The sequence below is a fragment of the Astyanax mexicanus genome, chromosome 7 (assembly GCF_023375975.1).
Source record: "Astyanax mexicanus isolate ESR-SI-001 chromosome 7, AstMex3_surface, whole genome shotgun sequence".
Classification (NCBI taxonomy): domain Eukaryota; kingdom Metazoa; phylum Chordata; class Actinopteri; order Characiformes; family Acestrorhamphidae; genus Astyanax; species Astyanax mexicanus.
Genome location: NC_064414.1, coordinates 56,300,473 through 56,321,587, shown reverse-complemented (window position 1 = coordinate 56,321,587; position 21,115 = coordinate 56,300,473). Strand labels below are relative to the sequence as shown.

Sequence of the window (21,115 nt, the reverse complement as noted above, 5' to 3'; positions counted from 1 at the left end):
AGTCTGGAAAGGGTTATATAGTCATTTATTTCACAGTGATTCACTATTATTCTTTAAAAACATGGAACACTGGTGAACCTTCCCAGGAGTGACCGGCCGACCTAACAAAATTACTCCAAAAGGGCATGAAGAACTCATCCAGGAGATCCCAAAAGAACCCAGAACAACATTTAAAGAACTGCAGGATCTCACTAAAGCCTCAGTTAAGATTTAATGAGTTAATGATTCAATAATAAGAATAAAGAGAATGGGTGAAAATGCTCTCCATGAGAGAATTCCAAGATAAACCCGTCTCACATTTACCAACTAACCTCCTGATGATCTCCAGAACTTTGGGTTAATATTCTTTACAGAACTGACGAGGCAAAAGTGGAACTTTTTGAAGGTGTGTGTGTCTGGTTACATAACTATAAAACACATTATTTCAGAAAAAGAACATTATACTGAATGCAAAACATGGTGGTGGTAGTGTGATGGTACCTAGTCCCAGGTGTGAGCTATAGACAGGTATAAATACCCCAGTATTGATCTGTGGAGCAGTGAAACTGTGTTTTCTGGAAGATGGAGCTCTATCCAGTACTTTAGGATGGGGTTTCTTTTAATTCCTCGTGTTAACACTAGTATATGTTCTCCTTCGTGTCTCTCTCCCCACAGCGAACTCCATCTCGGCGGGTCAGCTACTGTGCGGCGGGCTGTTCTCGGCCGACTCTCTGTCGAACTGGTGCGCGGCGGTGGCGCTGGGCCACGCCCTGCAGGATAACCTCACCCAGAAAGAGCAGCTGCTGCGGGTACAGCTCGCCACCAGCCTCGGAAAACCCCCCGTATCACTGCTGCAGCAGTGCACCAACATACTCTCACAGGTATACACACCGCACACACACAGACCAAGAATCCTATTTTAGCAATCTTTAACCCTGCAGCTTGGTTTAAGGTGTGTCAGTGTGTCTTTGCTATCGTAACGTCAGGAAAAGTATGCCTTGCGCGACTTGGCATGTAGTAATTCTCTTAATTAATAATGGGTGTGTTTAATTTTGGGCGTAACCGGTAAATAAATCAATCAGCGTGTCACACGCTCATCATTAACTTTAAGAGCCAGGTGAGCTCTGACTTTGGCGGATTGCTATTTTAACAGCGCAGCTTCTTGGACCTTGTCAACGCAGGCGTGTTCCCAACGTGCGTACATCCCCGCCTGTTACTGAAACGTTGGGGACGCTCCTGCGTTAGCTATTAGGGCTGTGGATACTAAATATCAGTAATTTCCATGTTTAAACAACATTCAAATGCCTTTGAAATCTCATGTTCAGCTGTTTCTATGGTTTTTAGAGATTAAGAACATGGCAGAAATAATTGTTGACTTATCGAAATAAATAATCATCATATTAATAAATCATCAGATTAGTCGACTACCAAAATTATCATTAGTTGCAGTCCTGTTAGCTATTAGCTAGCATGGTTTGGTATAAGGTTTTGTTACCTGTTAGCCACATTAGCCTCGTAGCTTCAGTGTAAAATAAAAGTCCTGGCTGATTGATTACGTGTGAATTTTTTTTGTTTGTTTTTTGTTGAGTTCTCACTGTAATGACTGTGGTGATTGGTGTGTGCAGTGCTGGGGGAGGGGTGTGTTAGTGTGATGTGAACTGTGATGTGTTGTGATTTTGCAGGGTGATAAGATCAGCCGGCGGGTAAGTGTAAGTGTGTGAGCTGCGTACTGTACTGTGCTGGTTTGGCTTGGCGTTAGCGGGGCGCCCCCTGTTGTTTGTATGTAGGGGTGCTTCTGCTTCCCCTGCCCCCGTTGGCTCCTCCCCCTGCTGTGTCAGTGGTTCTGTTACTCACTCTGTTAGCTCCTCCCTCTGACCCCTGACCCCTCGCTGTGTTGTTAGAGGGTTTAGAGCTAGGCTGCATTTGAAACCGGGGCATGTTTAAGCAAATCAGTGCTGTTATTCACCTCCTGTCCTGTAGGTGGCAGTGTAGCGGGCGAGCAATGACAATCTCAGTTACTCTCACTTTTTTACCATTTCCTCTACTGCAGTCAGAGATTCTTAAAGCAATGATTATGATCGTTTTTTTGTCTTCTTCTCTTTTTATTTGGTTTTAATTTGATTGCATAACGCCACCATTGGAGACCCAATGTGAAAAGGTGAAGAATCCAGATTTAACGTTTTATTAACGTTATTTTCATCAAAAGGTTTAGCACATGTGACTGGGAATGAGGACTGTTTCACATTTTTTAAAGGGCACATATTATGTGAAATTCACTTTTTGTGTAATTTTATATTTCCACTTGGGTCAACTGCCACTAACACTCTATATACCAAAAAAAATCCATCTGTGCGTTTTCTGTAAATCAGCCGAAAGAGTTTGGTGAAAGGAATCTGCTTCTATGAGCCGTTTGGATGGTCCTCCTTTTTGTGACATCACAATAAGGAAACCTGCATAAAACCACCCTGGCTCCACCCCCTGTCCATTAACCCCCACCAGAGCCCCGCCCACTATATCAGTTAAGAACCTCAGACAGTACACAGCAGGATTACCCAGCAGAGAAAGAGAATACAGAATCAAAATCACTTTCACATAAAGGTCTCACCAGCTACTAGTTCTCACCAGTCCCTTTTTAAGGGCTCTGACATTTTTTATGCTGGCCACGCCCCATGTTTACCCTGAGCGTTACCCTGTGTTAAATTTCAAAACAAAAACAAGCTAGTTCATGCTATACTGCGACAGAAGCACAAAACTCACTGCTGACTTGCCACAAACAGTAGGTAAAGATCCCTCCCTCAGACGAGGTCTCCAGGGCTAACCCTGCTGTGCAACGTCTGAGGTTCTCAACCAGCAGACCGAAGTGAAAACGTTTCACAACTGATCTAGTGGGTGGAGCCAGGGTGGTTCTATGCAGGTTTCCTTATTATAATGTCACAATAAAAGAGGAGCATCCAAACGACTCATAGAATCATACGATTCCTGAGTCTAAACTCTTTTAGCTGATTTACAGAAAACAGATGGAAGGATTTGTTTGGTGTTTAAAGTGTTTATAGGGGCAAAGAGACCTAATTGAAAATACAAAAGCAAGGAAACAGTAGGTTTTGCATAATATGTCCTATTTAAGCATATTAAAGCAACCTAATGGAAAAACTGGAATTGTTATTATAATTCATGATTTGAACCACCCATAAACAAGCTGAGAGATCCAGAAGTTGTAGAAAGCAGACAGAGCATGTAGACTGTGAAGCAGTAGAGTAATAATACAGGATTTTACACTAATATACAGCTCTGAAAAAAATGAAGAGAGCTCTTCAGTTTCTGAATCAGTTTCTCTGATTTTGCTATTTATAGGTTTATGTTTGAGTAAAATGAACATTGTTGTTTTATTCTATAAACTACAGACAACATTTCTCCCAAATTACAAATAAAAATATTCTCATTTAGAGCATTTATTTACAGAAAATGAGAAATGACTGAAAAAAAAAAAAAAGATTTTTCAGACCTCAAATAATGCAAAGAAAACAAGTTCATATTCATAAAGTTTTAAGAGTTCAGAAACAATCAATATTTGGTGGAATAATCCTGGTGGTTTTTAATCACAGTTTTTAATTTCATGCATCTTGGCATCATGTTCTCCTCCTCCACCAGTCTTGCACACTGCTTTTGGATAACTTTATGCTGCTTTACTCCTGGTGTAAAAATTCAAGCAGTTCAGTTTGGTGGTTTGATGGCTTGTGATCATCCATCTTCCTCTTGATTATATTCCAGAGGTTTTCAATTTGGTAAAATCAAAGAAACTCATCATTTTTAAGTGCTCTCTTATTATTATTTTTTTCCAGAGCTGTAACTCAATTTACACTGTTCTACACAGTTCTGAGTACAGGCCTCATCTCAAGCAGTTTCACTAAAGTTTTATAGTGCAGTAACGGCATTCCAACCCGGAACGATAGAGGGACCATTACAGATAGACCATGGTTACAGTTTATTAGTGTAGTGTTAATCCTAACCATTCTGTTGTTGTTGTTGTTATTTGTGTGGTGGTTCTAACCTTGTGTATTCTAAATAACCCGGTTACATTCCTCCAGTTTGTGGTTTTGGCTGACGTTGGTGATCTAACATGACTTTTTATAACCAGCAGTGTTCTTCTTTAACTCTACAGATGTTAAACTCCTCTTCTAGGCATGGTCTTACAGGATTTTAACACTTAACAGGCTCTGGATCAGTTTGCTGGTTCCTGAGTCTGAAGTCAGTTTGTGAACTGATCAGTGTTTCAGTGTTTAACTGACTCAGGTTCAGTCCACAGGTTTAACCAGCTTTACAGTACCAGTCTAAAGTTTAGACACACCTTCTCATTCAGCGTTTTTCTTTATGTCTCTATGTACTGTATTTTCTACATTGTAGATTAATATTAAAGAGATGAAAACGATTAAGGGAGATGGTGATTTGAGGTGATTTAATTGGGATGAGTTGGAGCTTCACAGCCCAGTGAAGGAAAAGCAGCAGCTATTGTTCAGCACCTCCAGGAACTCCTTCCTTCAAGATGCTGAGAAAACTATTCCAGGTGACTCTAAATCATGAAGATACTGAGATTAAAATCTCACCAAGAGTCTGCAGATCTGAACTCAAACATACATCTGATACTTAGGCTGCGTTTACATTACCAGGCTGAAGAGACTCAAATCAGATTTTTTGCTCAATGTGGCTCAGATCTGATTTTTTTATGGCTGTGTGATCATGCCAAATACAATTTTTTTTAATCATATCTGAGCCACTTTCATATGCAGTCCTAAATCGGATACATATCTGATCCACAGACATGCGACACGAATGTGAACGATCAAATCAAGTGGAATTCATACGTCTTTTTGATTTTGTGCGTTAGCATTAGCATGACGTGTTTCTCTTGGTGCAGCTGTGCAGCTATAGCTGCAAAAAAAACAGCAAAAGCAAACCGCCTGTCCTTTTTTCACCTCCTGGACCTGAGCATGAACTTCAGAGCAGCTGTTTACTCTCCACTCCAGCAAAAGATGCTCCACATATGAGCTGCTAACTCATCCATTTCCCTTTATAAAGCTACGAGTCTCTCCTCTCTCTAATATGAGGGTTTTTGTTGTTGGTGAAGAAGGTGTTTATACAGGTATCAATGTGCAGCATGTGAGACGATTCAGGAACAGATTCTGTGTTCACATTACACACAGATACAGATCACTTACATTTACACTGAATGTGAACCGACAAGATACACAAATCTGATCTGAGCGGATTTGAGTGATGTGGCTTGTAATGTGAACATAGCCATAGAAGAATCTTAAGTAGAAAACAGATTCTGGTTTATTATTTAAAATATTTCTGCATATGTTCCTATATATCTTTAATATAGTTTTTAATATTAAATTTACAATGAAAAAAAAAATAAAAAATGAAAGAAACACACTTAAATGAGAAAGAAAACGTGTTTCCAAACTTTTGACTGGTACTTTAGATCATGGTGTCCAAGAAAGCGTAACTGCATTTAGACAGGGTGTTGTGGTTGTATAAATGTGTGTGTGTGTGTGTGTGTTCAGGGCAGTAAAGTGCAGACCAGGGTGGGTCTCCTGATGCTGCTGTGTACCTGGATGAGTAACTGCCCCATCGCCGTCACACACTTCCTGCACAACCAGGAGAACGTCCCCTTCGTATCCTTCCTGCTGCTGCTGATCTGAGCCGATTCAGCTCATACTGCTCTCCTATTGGTCAGAACTTCAGTGGTAGAACTGAAGACTCATGCCATGTTCACTCTACACAACTTGTAGAGTGGTCAATCGTTGTGTTGTAATCAAGAATATGTCAATTGTTGAGACTTTCAAATTACTCGACTGATTGGCGGGGGTCACAAATTATACGATTTTTCACTGTGGAAAATCGCAGACTCACTATGGCTGCAGAATATTGCGATTTAAATTGTGATTATTTTTAATCCAGTAAACCCTAAACCTGTATTAGTGGTTAACATATCTATCAAATATAATTATAAACTTCTTTCCACATAACATATTCACAGGGTTCTCAGATTAAATGCACTTAAATGCAGTTGATTTACATGCACTTATTTTTTTGTTCTTTGAAATGTAAAATAAGACATATATAAGACAAATATTAAGACATTGTCACGTTGGCCACGGCTTATTCTGCTCCTCATGTTATTTCCACTGAGCAAGAGAGTTACTATAAGCTCAAAGACTACAATTCCCAGCACTATACGGACTACAAATGCGGTGATATCATGGCAGGTTGTGTCTTTACACAAACACACTTGCAGACTATTGGCTAATTCAAATCGCAGCTCCTGCAATCGAAACATTGTGTCCATTCAAATTGCGATTAAAAATGATTACTAATTCAGCACTACTAAAGTTACAGAAGAATATCAATGCCAAGCCAAAGAATCTCTAGAGTGGGGAATACCCACCTAAAGTGAGTACAAAATTAAAAACAATTTCATATGGAGCAACTGAGTGAAATCAGAGTTTATGATCACTTTTATTCTGAAATACGTTCTTATGTCCTCAGCCACGGCTTGGCGAGCATCTTTCAGTTGTTTAAACTACACGAAAGAGCGAGCACTGAGTGAGTGCTGGTGTTGTGCCGAATTCAGCACCCCCTCTCGGAGCGTATTTTTATGTAAAGTTAAAGCGCTTTTATCTAGAAGACTGTGCGTACGCACTGCCGAGAGAGGGTGCTTTTCATGGCGGGGGTGCAGATTTCGGCACTCCTACTATTTCTTAGGAATAGCATAGCTTAGAAAAGTATCTTGAGTATTTTTATTTTCTAAAAAAAATGTAAAGCCAAGAACACGTGCTTGCGCTCCCGAGAGGGGGTGCTTTTCCTGGCGGGGGTGCTGAATTTCAGCACAACACCGGCAAAACCTTCTGCTTACTGTCTGAGACTGAAAAACAGGGCTAAAACTGTGTCGTATGAACCTGGCATTAGGAACACAATTAGGAATAAGTCAGTCTGATTTATATTCTGATTAACAGTGAAGTGACCAGTTTAGTTACTCTAGTTCTAATGCGGATTTTAAAAAGACCTAATGTAAATGTGTTTGTGAAAAGAATAAATGTAGCACACAATTCTGGGGGGTGTTAAGTTATATATGGTCTGCGTGATGTTTAGCATTGAGGGGGACCCTCATTTACAGTATAAAAGGGATTAAAAATATTAGATAAGAAAATTGAAAAATAAATAAATACATACTTTAAATAAATACATTTCATATAGATAAATCTGAATAAGAAGACCATAAATATACTTGGATCAAGTATATGCTGTGTATATGTTTGTGTATATTTGTTTGTGTGTGTGTGTTTCCTTAACAGTGTGTGTTTAGCTGACGGCTCAGATCTCAGAGAACCTGGGTGAGGATGAGCGGTTGGTGCAGGGTCTGTGTGCCCTCCTGCTGGGGATCTGCATCTACTACAACGACAACTCACTGGAAAACTACACCAAGTAAACCTCTCTCTACCATCACTCTCTCTCTTTCTCTTTCTCTCTTTCTCTCTACGTGTCATCAGGAGCGCTTAAGTTAAGCAACCTAGCTGCTGTTTACCTAGTTAACTTTAGGCGTATTTTATTGTATGTCTTCAGAAAGAGGGGAGATTTTAATAAAGTGCAGAAATGTATTATTATTAATTGCTCTGTGATGGGAAGCTGAAATTAGCTTTGATTAGCATTTATTTTATTTTATTTATTTTTCCGTCTCACCCTAAATGCTGCAGCCCCTCCACCATTTAAGGTGGAATGGGAAAGTTAGCTAGCTATGTTGCTACTAAGACAAACTTCTAGTGGTCTTTATTTTTAGTGCTTGTTATGAAGAATTCGGCCATAAAACATTGAAACTACACATTAAACTATGGCAATATAGAGCTAATTATCACTTTTAACTTTTAAGGAAAATACTGAAATTTGTGGGTTTCTTTGGTCGCTTGTTCCGCCATCGTACCAGTGATTCTCGTAACCCTTGGTTTGAAGTGTGCCTCTGAAAAACCTCTGTCATTTGTTTAGAATTTATTTTCTATTATGAAACTATGTTATTGTTAAATCATATTAGATTAAAGCATTTTAGATTAGAGGAAAGTCATTCAGACATCATTCTTGTAGCCTATTGTTGTTGGTGTTTTTAATCTTTCGGAGATCTGTTCTTAATAAACATTTCTAGTAAATAATAGGTCTATGCTTCTTCAGTGTTGCAATGTTAATTAACACCATTCTGAACAGATTTTACTCATTGAAACATTTCGAAAATGTGTTCAAAAAGCTCAGTTTCACTAAAAAAATGTGCGGTTTAAATCGGGCTTGCGCTCATAATGAAAGTTTATAGGGCGGGTCGGGCTGGATTTTTTGGGCCCGATCTAAGCTCGATTCATTGCCAACCACTAAAGTTTAAAACTCTGTGAGCTTCAGCTTTTCTAGATTTTACTCATCTAGCCAGTTATTACAGACACTAGGGATGGGCAAGGCACAAAAATAATTTCATTATATTTCATGGTATTTTTGTGATAACGATTCTGTTGGCGATATGATAAAACATTTTAGCGATATTATTGCGTACGATACGGTATGGCACACCCCTAACAGACACTAAAAGTAAATTTCTGTATTAATACATCGTTCCTGTGAGTTTCTTTCTTTTACTTCTTTTATCTTCTCTTCTACAACCCCTGGCAAAAAGTATGGAATCACCAGTCTTGGATGAGCACTCCTTCAGACATTTCATTCTGTAAAACAAACTCTGATCAAAAACATGATACAATAATAAGGTCATTCCAAAGTGCAACTTGTTGGCTTTCAGGAACACTCAAAGAAATGAAGAAAAAACATTGTGGAAGTCAGTGAATGTTACTTTTATTGACCAACCACAGGGAAAAAAATATGGAATCACTCAATTCTGAGGAAAAAAGTATGGAATCATGAAAAACAGATAAACAAAAGATGATTCAAAATACATCACTAGTATTTAGTTGCACCACCTTTGGCTTTTATAACGGCTTTCAGTCTCTGAGGCATGGACTTGATGAGTGACAAACAGTATTCTGCATCAATTTGGTGCCAACTCTCTTTGATAGCAGTTGCCAGATCAGCTTTGCAGGTCGGAGCCTTCTTGTGGACCATTTTTTTCAATTTCCACCACAGGTTTTCAATTGGGTTGAGATCTGGACTATTTGCAGGCCATGACATCGACTGAATGTGTCTTTCTCCAAGGAATGCCTTCACTGTTTTTGCCCTATGGCACGATGCATTGTCATCTTGGAAAATTATTTCATTATCTCAAAACATCTGTTCAATTGAAGGGATGAGAAAACTGTCCAAAATGTCAATGTAAACTTGTGCATTGATAGAAGAATTAACCACAGTCATCTCCCCAGTGCCTTTGCCTGACATGCAGCCCCATATCATCAAGGACTGTGGAAATTTGGTTGTTTTCTTCAGGCAGGCCTCTTCATAAATCTCACTGGAACGGCACCAAACAAAAGTTCCAGCATCATCACCTTGTCCAATGCAGATTCTTGACTCATCACTGAAGATAACTTTCATCCAGTCATCCACAGTCCATGATTGCCTCTCCTTAGCCCACTGCAGTCTTGTTCTTTTATGTTTAGGTGTCAATGATGGTTTTCTTTAAGCTTTCCTGTATTGAAATCCCATTTCCTTTAGGCGATTTCTTACGGTTCGGTCACATACATTGGCTCCAGCTTCTTCCCATTTATGCTTTATCTGTTTAGTTGTACTTTTTCGGTTTTCAAGACAAATGGCCTTAAGTTGCTTGTCTTGACGCTTTGATGTCTTTCTCGGTCTACCAGTACGCTTGGCTTTAACAACCATTCCATGCTGTTTGTATTTGGTCCATATCTTGGATACAGCTGACTGTGAACAGCCCACATCTTTAGCAACCATGCGTGAAGAGTTACCTTCTTCAAGAAGTTTCACAATCCTCTCATTTGTTTCAAGAGACATTTCTCTTGTTGGAGCCATGGTTCTTGCCACTCTAATTCGTCCAGCAGCCCTCCAAGGTGTCATGACTGCAGGTGTTTTTAACTGCAGACTAACGAGCAGATCTAATCTGAGGCAGGTGACCATTTAGGGAAAGGAAATTGACTGGGTGTGTCCTTATTTTCTACCTTCAATTTGAGTGATTCCATACTTTTTTCCTCAGAATTGAGTGATTCCATATTTTTTTCCCTGTGGTTGGTCAATAAAAGTAACATTCACTGACTTCCACAATGTTTTTTCTTCATTTCTTTGAGTGTTCCTGAAAGCCAACAAGTTGCACTTTGGAATTACCTTATTATTGTATCATGTTTTTGATCAGAGTTTGTTTTACAGAATGAAATGTCTGAAGGAGTGCTCATCCAAGACTGGTGATTCCATACTTTTTGCCAGGGGTTGTATTTGCTGTCTGATCTCTGTATCTGATCTGTGTTTCAGAGAGAAGCTGAAGCAGCTGATAGAGAAGCGTATTGGGAAGGAGAACTTCGTGGAGAAGCTGGGCTTCATCACCAAGCATGAGCTGTACTCTCGCGCCGCCCAGAAACCCCAGCCTGCATTCTCTACCCCCGAGCACATGCTGTTCGACCACGAGTTCACCAAACTCGTCAAGGAGCTGGAAGGTCAGCACTGCAGCTCTGCTCCCACCGTCTAATCCAGAGTTCAGATCTTAAACATTACTCACACTCTCCTCAGAGCGTTTACAGGACACGTTCTGGGCTGGTTTAGGGGGAGGGGCTTATTTATTATCGCTGGTCCCTCATTGGTCCTGGTGTGTGTGCAGGGGTCATAACGAAGGCGGTGCATAAGTCGAGTGAGGAGGACAAGAAGGAGGAGGAAGTGAAGAAGACTCTGGAGCAGCATGACAGCATCGTCACCCAGTATAAAGAACTGATCAGGGAACAGGTACCGGCACCAGTTCATACAGATACAAACAAATCTGCTAGCTTTAGCTTCTCGGGGCACAGCGAGTGGTCCAGCATACTAAAGCACTGCCACTATGACCGGTTCGAATCCTGGTCATGCAGCTTGCCCTGAGAGAGCACAGTTGGTCTTGCTCTCTCTCTGGGTGGGTACAGTACAGTAGATGGTGTTTTTTCTCCTCATCACTCCTAGGGTGATGTGGATCTGCACAAGGCTGCGTCTGTGAGCTGATATATCAGAACCAAGTCGCTGCGCTTTACTCCGAGCGTTAGCGATGTGGGAATTCTGGTTTGATGCCGGTATCTGATATTACTCATGTACATTATATATGCTGATGCCAATATACACTTTTTTTCCATTTAAATGTCTTACATTTGAGCTTTTACAGCCATATACAAACAAAACAATTAAAGGTTTCTCCTGAGAAATTAGTTTTTATTTATTTTTGTTTTACCTTTATGGTTCTTACATACTGTTCACAGCTTAAAACTCTCTTTTTTAAATTTACAGGTTAAATAAAATAAGTAAACTTAAAGTAAAAAAAGTAAAATAAAAATTAATTTATTTTATTTATTTTTAACTTTAGCTAATTTTGCTTGCTATCTTAATTTTCTTCAGCTACTCCAGATTTAACTGCTTAAAATCTTCACCTTCTTCAGTGTTCGCTTCTTTAGCTTCTCTATCTTAAGCCTATTTAGCTTCTCCAGATTTAACTGATTTAGCTTTAGCTTTAGCCTGTTAAAACCCCTCTTGTGTTAGCGTCTCTGGCTAGCTCCTCTAACTCATCCAGCCAGAACACATCATGCTATCTCCTCCAGCTTTATCTCAACTAGATTTGACTGTAGCTTCTTTATCTTCTCCAGCTTCAGCTTTACCTGCTCAGGTAATAGTTCCTTCATCATCAACCCCTCTAGTTAGCTTTAGCTCCATTAGCTTCAGCTTTACTAGATTCAGTTATTACAGACACTGAAAGGAAACCTGTGGGTTAATGACATGTTCTGATGTTCTCTTCCCTCTGTTTTCTTACTGTCATTCTTCTTCTCCACCCTTTATCCTTTCCTTCCTCCCTCCATCTCTCCGTCTGTGTCTGAGTGCAGGACTCTCAGATAAACGAGCTGAAGGAGCAGGTTTCCTTACTGAGCTCTCAGAAAGACCAGATGCAGAGCGCCATCACCCAGCAGCTGTCCCAGATCCAGCAGCATAAAGACCAGTACAACATCCTCAAACTCAAACTAGGTACACACACACACACACTCGCACACACACACCAGTACAACATCCTCAAACTCAAACTAGGTACACACACACACACACTCGCACACACACACCAGTACAACATCCTCAAACTCAAACTAGGTACACACACACACACACTCGCACACACACACCAGTACAACATCCTCAAACTCAAACTAGGTACACACACACACACTCGCACACACACACCAGTACAAGATCCTTACTTATAGGAAGTGTCATAGATACAGCACCCTACACGGTATTCTGATTCATATTTTTGCACTATAAGGCCTGATGTACTGTAGAGTGCACTATCCATAAACATCTTTTTTCTTGTCAGTTTTTATACATAAGGCACACCAGATTATAAGGCGCATTTTATGAGACACTATAAGGAACTCCTAATTCAGCCGGTCTCGCCACAGGATGGGTAGATAACTAAGTTAAGTAAAGCTAAGCTAAGTAAACAAAACTGTAATAAAAACAAGCCCTGGATGTTAATCGACACAGATTTCTCTACTGAATTTGGGTCAGTAAAATGCTTCCATTTATCTACAATTAAGCTTAAATTCATACATTTCTATAGCACTAAGGCTGGAGCATTATCATTAGCAGCTAACCACTAACGTTCACAATGGTGCTACACTGAGGAACCCTGAGTTTTCAGATAAGCCAGGGTGATATTAGCTAGTGGTTCGTCCCACATAGCTTTTTTTATCATGGTAAACACGCAGACTACAATCTGATATACTCACCTCTGAATGGCGAAAGAGCTAGTGTGGTTAGCAACTAATGCTAATGCTGCTCCAGCAGTGCTAGCCAGGGTTAAGAAGAGGCTACAAGCCGCTAATACTCACTAAACTCCTGTATAACTCTGTACTTCAGTGGAGTGTCTTTACTGCTCCTTAATACCTGACTGATAGAATTCATACATAAGGAGCACCGGATTATAAGCAGCTCTGATGATTTTTGGGAAAATTAAATTAAAGGATTTTAAGTGTGTCTTATAGTATGCAACATACAGTAAATATGAACAGAGAAAGAAAATCAGTTAGCTCAGCTGATGTTACTATCCTGGTCCTGTAAAGCTCGTACCTTACAGCTGGGAAACAGCCAGTTCATGAAGAGATAAAAAAACAGAGAAATCAGAGAAATCGGAATATTCAGATATTTAAATTAAAGGAGAACTCTGGTGTAAAATGTACTTTTGTTGTAGTGATAAAACATGATAAAAAGTTCTTATCTTTGTTGAATAGCACACCCCTGTTCTCCCACAGCTTTCAGAGATCCAGAAATGTTGTGCTTTTTGCCCAGAACTCTGATTTATTGGAATACAATAATTTGCCCCGATAAATAACTTTTTACACCGTTATCCAGCTCAAAGTAGCTCCACACCTCCTTCCTAGAATCTGGAGAGCCCTGATATTTAAAACGAGACATTAATAACTTAAAAAGTGCAGAAGAAGCTTATTAAAATCCACTGTTTACATCCTATAACACTTCTTTGTAGCTCATGGCTCTCCAGAGGTGTGGAGCTACTTTGAGCCCGGATAAGAATGTAAAAAGCAATTTATTGTGGCAAAAAAATAAGGTAAGTACACTTTTCATGTTTTACTACAACAAAAGTACATTTTACACCTAAGTTCCCCTTTAAATTAAATATGGGAATATTCTGATTTCTCAGTTTATTATCTGGCTGTTTCCCAGATGTAAGGTACGAGCTGTACAGGACCAGGATAGTAACATTAGCTGAGCTAACTGATCATCTTTCTCTGTGTACATTTACCTAATTTTTCATACTGTAAGGTGCACTTAAATTCCTTACATTTTCCCAAAAATTGTCAGTGCTATATATATTCCTTACTTTTTTTTTTATCATGTTTTATTACACCCAACTTTCATTTCACACTGGAGTTCTCCTTTAATACATGCTAGTGTGTGGGCCTGCTGGTACTACTGAAAAGTAATCCTGGAGGAAACACAGAATAAAGTGAGAATAAAGGAAGTTTTTGATGGTATTTGATGGTAATGTAACACTGCCTCCTGCAGGTAAGGACAGCGGTCAGTCGGACGGGGGTCAGCAGGTGAACGGGCTGCAGTTGGAGGAGTTGACCCTGCTGAGGGAGGAGCTGGAGGAGTTACGCAGACAGCACACACTGCTGAACACACAACTCACCGACAAGGACAAGCTCATCTCCAGCCTGGTCAGTACCGCTACCTACAGTCCTGCTCAGACAGTTAAATATTAGATTATTATAAGATTAAACCAGGGCTTTTCAGACCTGTTTAGTTAAAGGCCCTCTGTGTGGATGGTAAGTGCCACTGCAGCCCCCCAATAACACCCATACACATTACACTGGGGTTAAAACTGCAGGATTTATATTATTATCAGGTACCACTTTTTAAAGCTTATGCATATAAGCTATTGCTGAGTTTGAGCGAGTTTTCTACAATATGTCAACTTTAAGATATGGCTAAACCGGGATCATACGGTCATAAAAAAAAATGAAAAATGTAAAAAAATAAAATAAAATAGCAGACAAAGAACAAAAAAAATAGGCTGAAGCGCTACTAGGAATATTACAATTGTTAATCTTTCCAATAGGTGCTCATTTAAAGCGAGGCAAAAATTGAAATATGAAAAAATATAAGTCAAAGGCACTCTGTTGTGAAAAATGACTAAAAAGCCTTTAATGTGTCATGCCAAGTAAATTTAAAAACATTAAGGCTGACGCATATAAATAAAACAGTTTTCAGGCCTGGATACATTTTGGAAAAATATCCAGAAAGTTTTGGAAAAGTCATAAAAAGCTGCTCTACAAATCTTCGTGTTTCCGTTTATTGACTGAAAGAAATCTATTTTGAGCAACAGTTACAACAGCTCAGAGTGAATTCAGTAATTTAGCCTCTACACAATGGAGCTCTCATGATCTGACACATATTTTATTAGTAAAGATTTAGTGTCAACATTTTATGTGATTTATTTTAGACCTTCTATAATCAACTTTAATTATAGTTTTAGTTCATTTTTGCTTTTATTGTCCATGTCAATTCGTATGGTCAAGACAATTTGCCTTGAAGGCATGAAAAAATCATGGAATTCAACCCTGAATGACATATCTGAAAATTTCATATATAAGAACATTTTCCATAGAGCCCCATTGTTCCCCCAGTTTGAGACCTGCAGCTTTAAGTAATATCAGTACTTTTAATTACAATAGTACATTGTATTATAATCAGAACAAAACAGTTATAAATACTTTGTCATTTAATGTTATTTAATTTATGTAGTATATGTGTCCTTGTTTAGTAATAAAAAGCCAGTTATATATAATCTAATCTTCTCTAAAGTCTGAGATTATGTGTGTTTTGTTTAAAGCAGAAAGCAGAGGGGGTGCAGTCGACTGAAGGATCGGCAGCGGAAAACACAGAACTACTGAAGGTAGTTCCCCCCCCCCCTCCAGAACACCCCCCTCTCCAGAACACCTCCCCTCCAGAACACCTCCCCCCCAGAACACCCCCCCCCAGAACACCTCCCCTCCAGAACACCCCCCTCTCCAGAACACCCCCTCTCCAGAACACCTCCCCTCCAGAACACCCCCCCCCTCCAGAACACCCCCCCTCCAGAACACCCCCCTCTCCAGAACACCCCCCTCTCCAGAACACCCCCCTCTCCAGAACACCCTCTCCAGAACACTCCCCCTCCAGAACACCCCCCCCAGAACACCTCCCCCCCAGAACACCTCCCCTCCAGAACACCTCCCCTCCAGAACACTCCCCCTCCAGAACACCTCCCCTCCAGAACACTCCCCCTCCAGAACACCCCCCCCCCAGAACACCTCCCCTCCAGAACACCCCCCCCCCAGAACACCCCCCCAGAACACCTCCCCTCCAGAACACCCCCCCCAGAACACCCCCCCAGAACACCCCCCCCAGAACACCTCCCCCCCAGAACACCTCCCCCCCAGAACACCTCCCCTCCAGAACACCTCCCCTCCAGAACACCCCCCCCCCCTCCAGAACACTCCCCCTCCAGAACACTCCCCCTCCAGAACACCCCCCCCCCAGAACACCCCCCCCAGAACACCCCCCCAGAACACCTCCCCTCCAGAACACCCCCCCCCCAGAACACCTCCCCCCCAGAACACCTCCCCCCAGAACACCTCCCCTCCAGAACACCTCCCCTCCAGAACACTCCCCCCCAGAACACTCCCCCCCAGAACACCTCCCCCCAGAACACCTCCCCTCCAGAACACCTCCCCTCCAGAACACTCCCCCCCAGAACACCTCCCCTCCAGAACACCTCCCCTCCAGAACACCCCCCCTCCAGAACACCCCCCCCAGAACACCTCCCCTCCAGAACACCTCCCCCCCAGAACACCTCCCCCCCAGAACACCTCCCCTCCAGAACACCTCCCCTCCAGAACACCTCCCCTCCAGAACACCTCCCCTCCAGAACACCTCCCCTCCAGAACACCTCCCCTCCAGAACACCCCCCCTCCAGAACACCCCCCCTCCAGAACACCTCCCCTCCAGAACACCTCCCCTCCAGAACACCCCCCCCCCGAACACCTCCCCTCCAGAACACCTCCCCTCCAGAACACCTCCCCTCCAGAACACCTCCCCTCCAGAACACCCCCCCCTCCAGAACACCCCCCCTCCAGAACACCTCCCCTCCAGAACACCCCCCCCCCCTCCAGAACACCCCCCTCTCCAGAACACCCCCCCCCTCCAGATCACCCCCCCCTCCAGAACACCCCCCTCTCCAGAACACACCTCAGTCAGATTACACACAGATACACACTGAGCAGAGCTGGTTCTGCTGTTCTGATGTTCTGTGAGGGTTTAATAGAGGAACCGGGTTTGATGATGTTCTGGTTCTGATGTTCTGCAGGAGGTGGAGTCTCTGAGGCTGCAGGTTCAGAGTCAGGCTGCTGAGATTACTCAGCTCCAGAGAGACCGACAGGAGCTGCAGAGCAGAACCGAGACCACGGTGAGAACACTAACAGCACCACAGAACCCAGGAGACCCAGTCCTGTCCATCTCTGGAGTCCTGCAGCGTCCAAATATTGTCCCCAACTAACCATACAGCGTTTACTGTATTAAACTTTCTCAAAAACACGTTTAACACGACTAAAAATACTAATCTCCACCTTATACAGTATATTGGACAGAACTTTTAAATGATAAGACATGGGAGTGATTTTGAGCCCAAAGACTACAATCCCCAGCACTCTACGGACTACAAACGCAGGTTTAGGCTCATAAATCAACCAGAAGAGAAAAGCATCCAGCCATAAATAACCTCAAAATTACTTATTTTTGTATTATTTTTAAGACCTGAGAATCCTATTAGCATTTATAATGATTATTAGCTTTATAATAAATCCATCACGATTGGCTTTTATAATAATTATTTTCCTGAACTGATAATTATTGTCTTTAGTATAATAGTTTTCTATGATCTGATAATTGCCTATATTTATCTTTGGACAAACAGATGCATGTAAACTATAATAAATAAGTATAATAAAGTATTTATGCAGTGTGTGACTGTGTTTCTCCTGCAGGCTGCAGTGGGTGATGGAGATGGAGCTAAAGTATCAGAGCTGGAGAACAGACTATCAGCACAGATCTCAGAAACACACAGACTACAGGTATCACTGCTCTCTCTGCACTCTCTGCACTGCACTGTGTTCACAAGAATGAGCTTTTTACACTATCGGATCTAGGCCTGTCACGATAAGACTTTTTTGTGGACGATATATTGTCCCAGAAATTATTGCAATGCACAATATTTTTGTCATTTTAAGACTTTTAAATGCCACTGATATAATAAGAGAATAGCATACAAAATCTATTTTTTACTTTTTAAAGACAACAAAATTTGAATTAATCATTTATTATAATTAGTTTTTAGGGAATTATATACTTATTTCTTCACATACTTTAGTCCACACATGACTGGAGCTAAAATACTGTTTACTGTTATATGTGAACAAACATACAAATGAACACAATAGACGATATCATGATTATCAAATGTTATTGAGGTCATGTTCATTTATCATACGATAAATCGATATTGCAATTATTGTGACAGGCCTAATTGGATCTTAATGTTAATAGAGGTTCACAGTGATTAAATAAGAAACGGGAGTAAGAGACCAAAACTTTCTTTTTGATAATTTATTCAGCTGTTTGATTTTCACTTGCATTCTTGTTCTTTTGCAGGAATATTTATGTTAATTGGAAAACATTAAACATTGAAAATTAGTTTCACATTTAATACATACCTTGTTTCCAATGAGTAAACCAAAATAAGAGATTAGAATACTCAGACTAGAGCTGGCCAATATATCGATATTTTAGCGTATCATGATAAATTTCCTTTTTGTATCGACAATATCCTATTTAGAGAGTTTTAATGATATCATCAGACTGTAAAGAACACTGATCCTACTGTACATTCCTGTTAAATTACATGATGTGCCGCAAAAACGTAATAAAAATTACAATTCTCAATTACGAAAGAGCGTTTGAATAGCAGAATCCGCCGGTGCTGATGCATTTTTCTGCTCGTCAAAATATGATAAATTCTGTGTACTGTGAAAATTTTATTCATCCTTATATAATATTTTCACCATAATCACCCTGCTATTCCATCAGTAATATGAAAGAGCAGGGTAACATAGCGGACAGTGGCCATACTCTTTATATCAATATCGGAATTATATCATATTGACTGAAGTTAAGATATATACAGCTCTGGAAAGAATTAAGAGACCGCTCAAACATTAGTCTTTTTTCTTTGATTTTACCAAATTGAAAACCTCTGGAATATAATCAAGAGGAAGATGGATGATCACAAACCATCAAACCACCAAACTGAACTGCTTGAATTTTTACACCAGGAGTAAAGCAGCATAAAGTTATCCAAAAGCAGTGTGTAAGACTGGTGGAGGAGAACATGATGCCAAGATGCATGAAAAAACTGTGATTAAAAACCAGGGTTATTCCACCAAATATTAATTATTTCTGAACTCTTAAAACTTTATGAATATGAACTTGTTTTCTTTGCATTATTTGAGGTCTGAAAGCTCTGCATCTTTTTTGTTATTTCATTCATTTCTCATTTTCTGTAAATAAATGCTCTAAATGAGAATATTTTTATTTGGAATTTGGGAGAAATGTTGTCTGTAGTTTATAGTATAAAACAACAATGTTCATTTTACTCAAATATAAACCTATAAATAGCAAAATCAGAGAAACTGATTCAGAAACTGGAGTGATCTCTTCATTTTTTTCAGAGCTGGATATATCATAATATGAATTATCATACAGGATAAAAACTCAGACTATCACCAGTGGTGTGAACAAACCTTCTCACGTCCTGATTGTGTGTGTGTGTGTGTACCTGTGTGTGTACCTGTGTGTGTACCTGTGTGTGTACCTGTGTGTGTGTGTGTACCTGTGTGTGTGTGTTTAGGAGGAGGTGCGGACTCTGACGGAGAGCAGGGCGCAGATGGAGAAGGAGCTGGCGACCTCCACCAGCACGACGGCCATCCTGCAGGCGGAGAAGAGCAAGCTGCAGCAGGACGTGACCGAGTCCAAGAAGGAGCAGGACGACCTGCTGATGCTGCTCGCCGACCAGGACCAGAAGATCCTCGCCCTCAAACAGAGGCTCAAAGACCTGGGGGAGACGGTAGGCCCCACCGCGCAGCTGCACCAGAGGGCTCACATAATGCTGCAGATATTTACCTTAAAATTACTAACTGATATTAATTACATATTTAAACTTACAGTGTCAGGAAAAGTATTTAAATCCTTACACATTTATTTTGCTTTTTTTAATAAAATGTTTTTGATTAATAAAAACATTTTATAAAAGACAGATCAGAGGATAACCTGACTAAATATAAAAAAAAATCTGTTTTTAAATAATAATTTCGTTTATTAAGTGAAAAAAGCTATCCAAACCAACCTGAAACCCACCCTCCTGCCAGACCTGTAGAATCAAGAAATCACTTAAATAGAACGTGTCTGACAACATGAAGCAGATATTATTATTATTATTTAATTATTATTATTATACCCCCATCTGAAGAAATTTCAAAAATAGATCAGAAAACAGTTATTGTTATTGTTATTGTTATTGATCACCTATCAGTCTGGAAAAGGTTATAAAATCATTTCTAAAGCTTTGAGACTCCAGAGAACCACAGTGATTCACTATTATTCACTAATGGAGAAAAAACATGGAAGACTAAAGAGCGCTGCACTGAACTGTGGGATATGTGGGCGAGTCACTTGTCTGTTTACAAGGACAGTTCTAGCCAGACATCACCAGTCACCATCATTATCCTCCACTGCGTTATTGTTCACTGTGGGTGATAGATTAGACTGGATTAAATTAGATATATGAAGTTAGACCTTTGATGAATATCACCAATGAAATATATGTAATGGTAAAAAATACATTTGCTATAAGGCTGCAGATGTTGAAATTTGCAAAACTATGGTCAAAATGGACAATTTACAGGGGTTGGAGAATGAAACTGAAACACCTGTCATCATTTTAGTGTGGGATTTTAGGTTTCATGTCTAAATTGGAGCAGCCTGGTGTTCAATCTTCATTAATTGCACATTGTACCAGTAAGAGCAGAGTGTGAAGGTTCAATTATCAGGGTAAGAGCACAGTTCTGCTCTAAATATTACAATGCACACAACATTATGGGAGACATACCAGAGTTCAAAAGAGGACAAACTGTTGGTGCACGTCCTGGTGGAGCATCTGTGACCAAGACAGCAAGTCTTTGTGATGCATCAAGAGCCACGGTATCCAGGGTAATGTCAGCATACCACCAAGAAGCACCAACCACATCCAACAGGATTAACTGTGGACGCTGTAAGAGGAAGCTGTCTGAAAGGGATGTTCGGGTGCTAACCCGGA

The 21,115-nt window shown here is 40.5% G+C and overlaps 1 protein-coding gene across 10 annotated transcripts in view; it reads left to right on the top strand.

Moving 5' to 3' along the window:
* uso1 (USO1 vesicle transport factor) overlaps nucleotides 1-21,115 on the top strand; it is a 39,542-nt gene that overhangs the window by 17,379 nt on the left and 1,048 nt on the right. For 5 of the 10 annotated variants that reach the window (XM_049481339.1, XM_049481347.1, XM_049481346.1 and 2 more), the window contains 12 exons: nucleotides 655-860; nucleotides 1,662-1,682; nucleotides 5,544-5,654; nucleotides 7,346-7,464; nucleotides 10,441-10,622; nucleotides 10,784-10,905; nucleotides 12,021-12,159; nucleotides 14,212-14,366; nucleotides 15,542-15,604; nucleotides 17,057-17,155; nucleotides 17,733-17,819; nucleotides 19,652-19,867. In XM_049481339.1, coding sequence (XP_049337296.1) covers nucleotides 655-860; nucleotides 1,662-1,682; nucleotides 5,544-5,654; nucleotides 7,346-7,464; nucleotides 10,441-10,622; nucleotides 10,784-10,905; nucleotides 12,021-12,159; nucleotides 14,212-14,366; nucleotides 15,542-15,604; nucleotides 17,057-17,155; nucleotides 17,733-17,819; nucleotides 19,652-19,867 — 1,520 coding nt within the window. The remainder of the gene's footprint in view (nucleotides 1-654; nucleotides 861-1,661; nucleotides 1,683-5,543; nucleotides 5,655-7,345; nucleotides 7,465-10,440; nucleotides 10,623-10,783; nucleotides 10,906-12,020; nucleotides 12,160-14,211; nucleotides 14,367-15,541; nucleotides 15,605-17,056; nucleotides 17,156-17,732; nucleotides 17,820-19,651; nucleotides 19,868-21,115) is intronic. The other 5 variants (XM_049481345.1, XM_049481342.1, XM_049481340.1 and 2 more) reach the window with 2 other exon arrangements.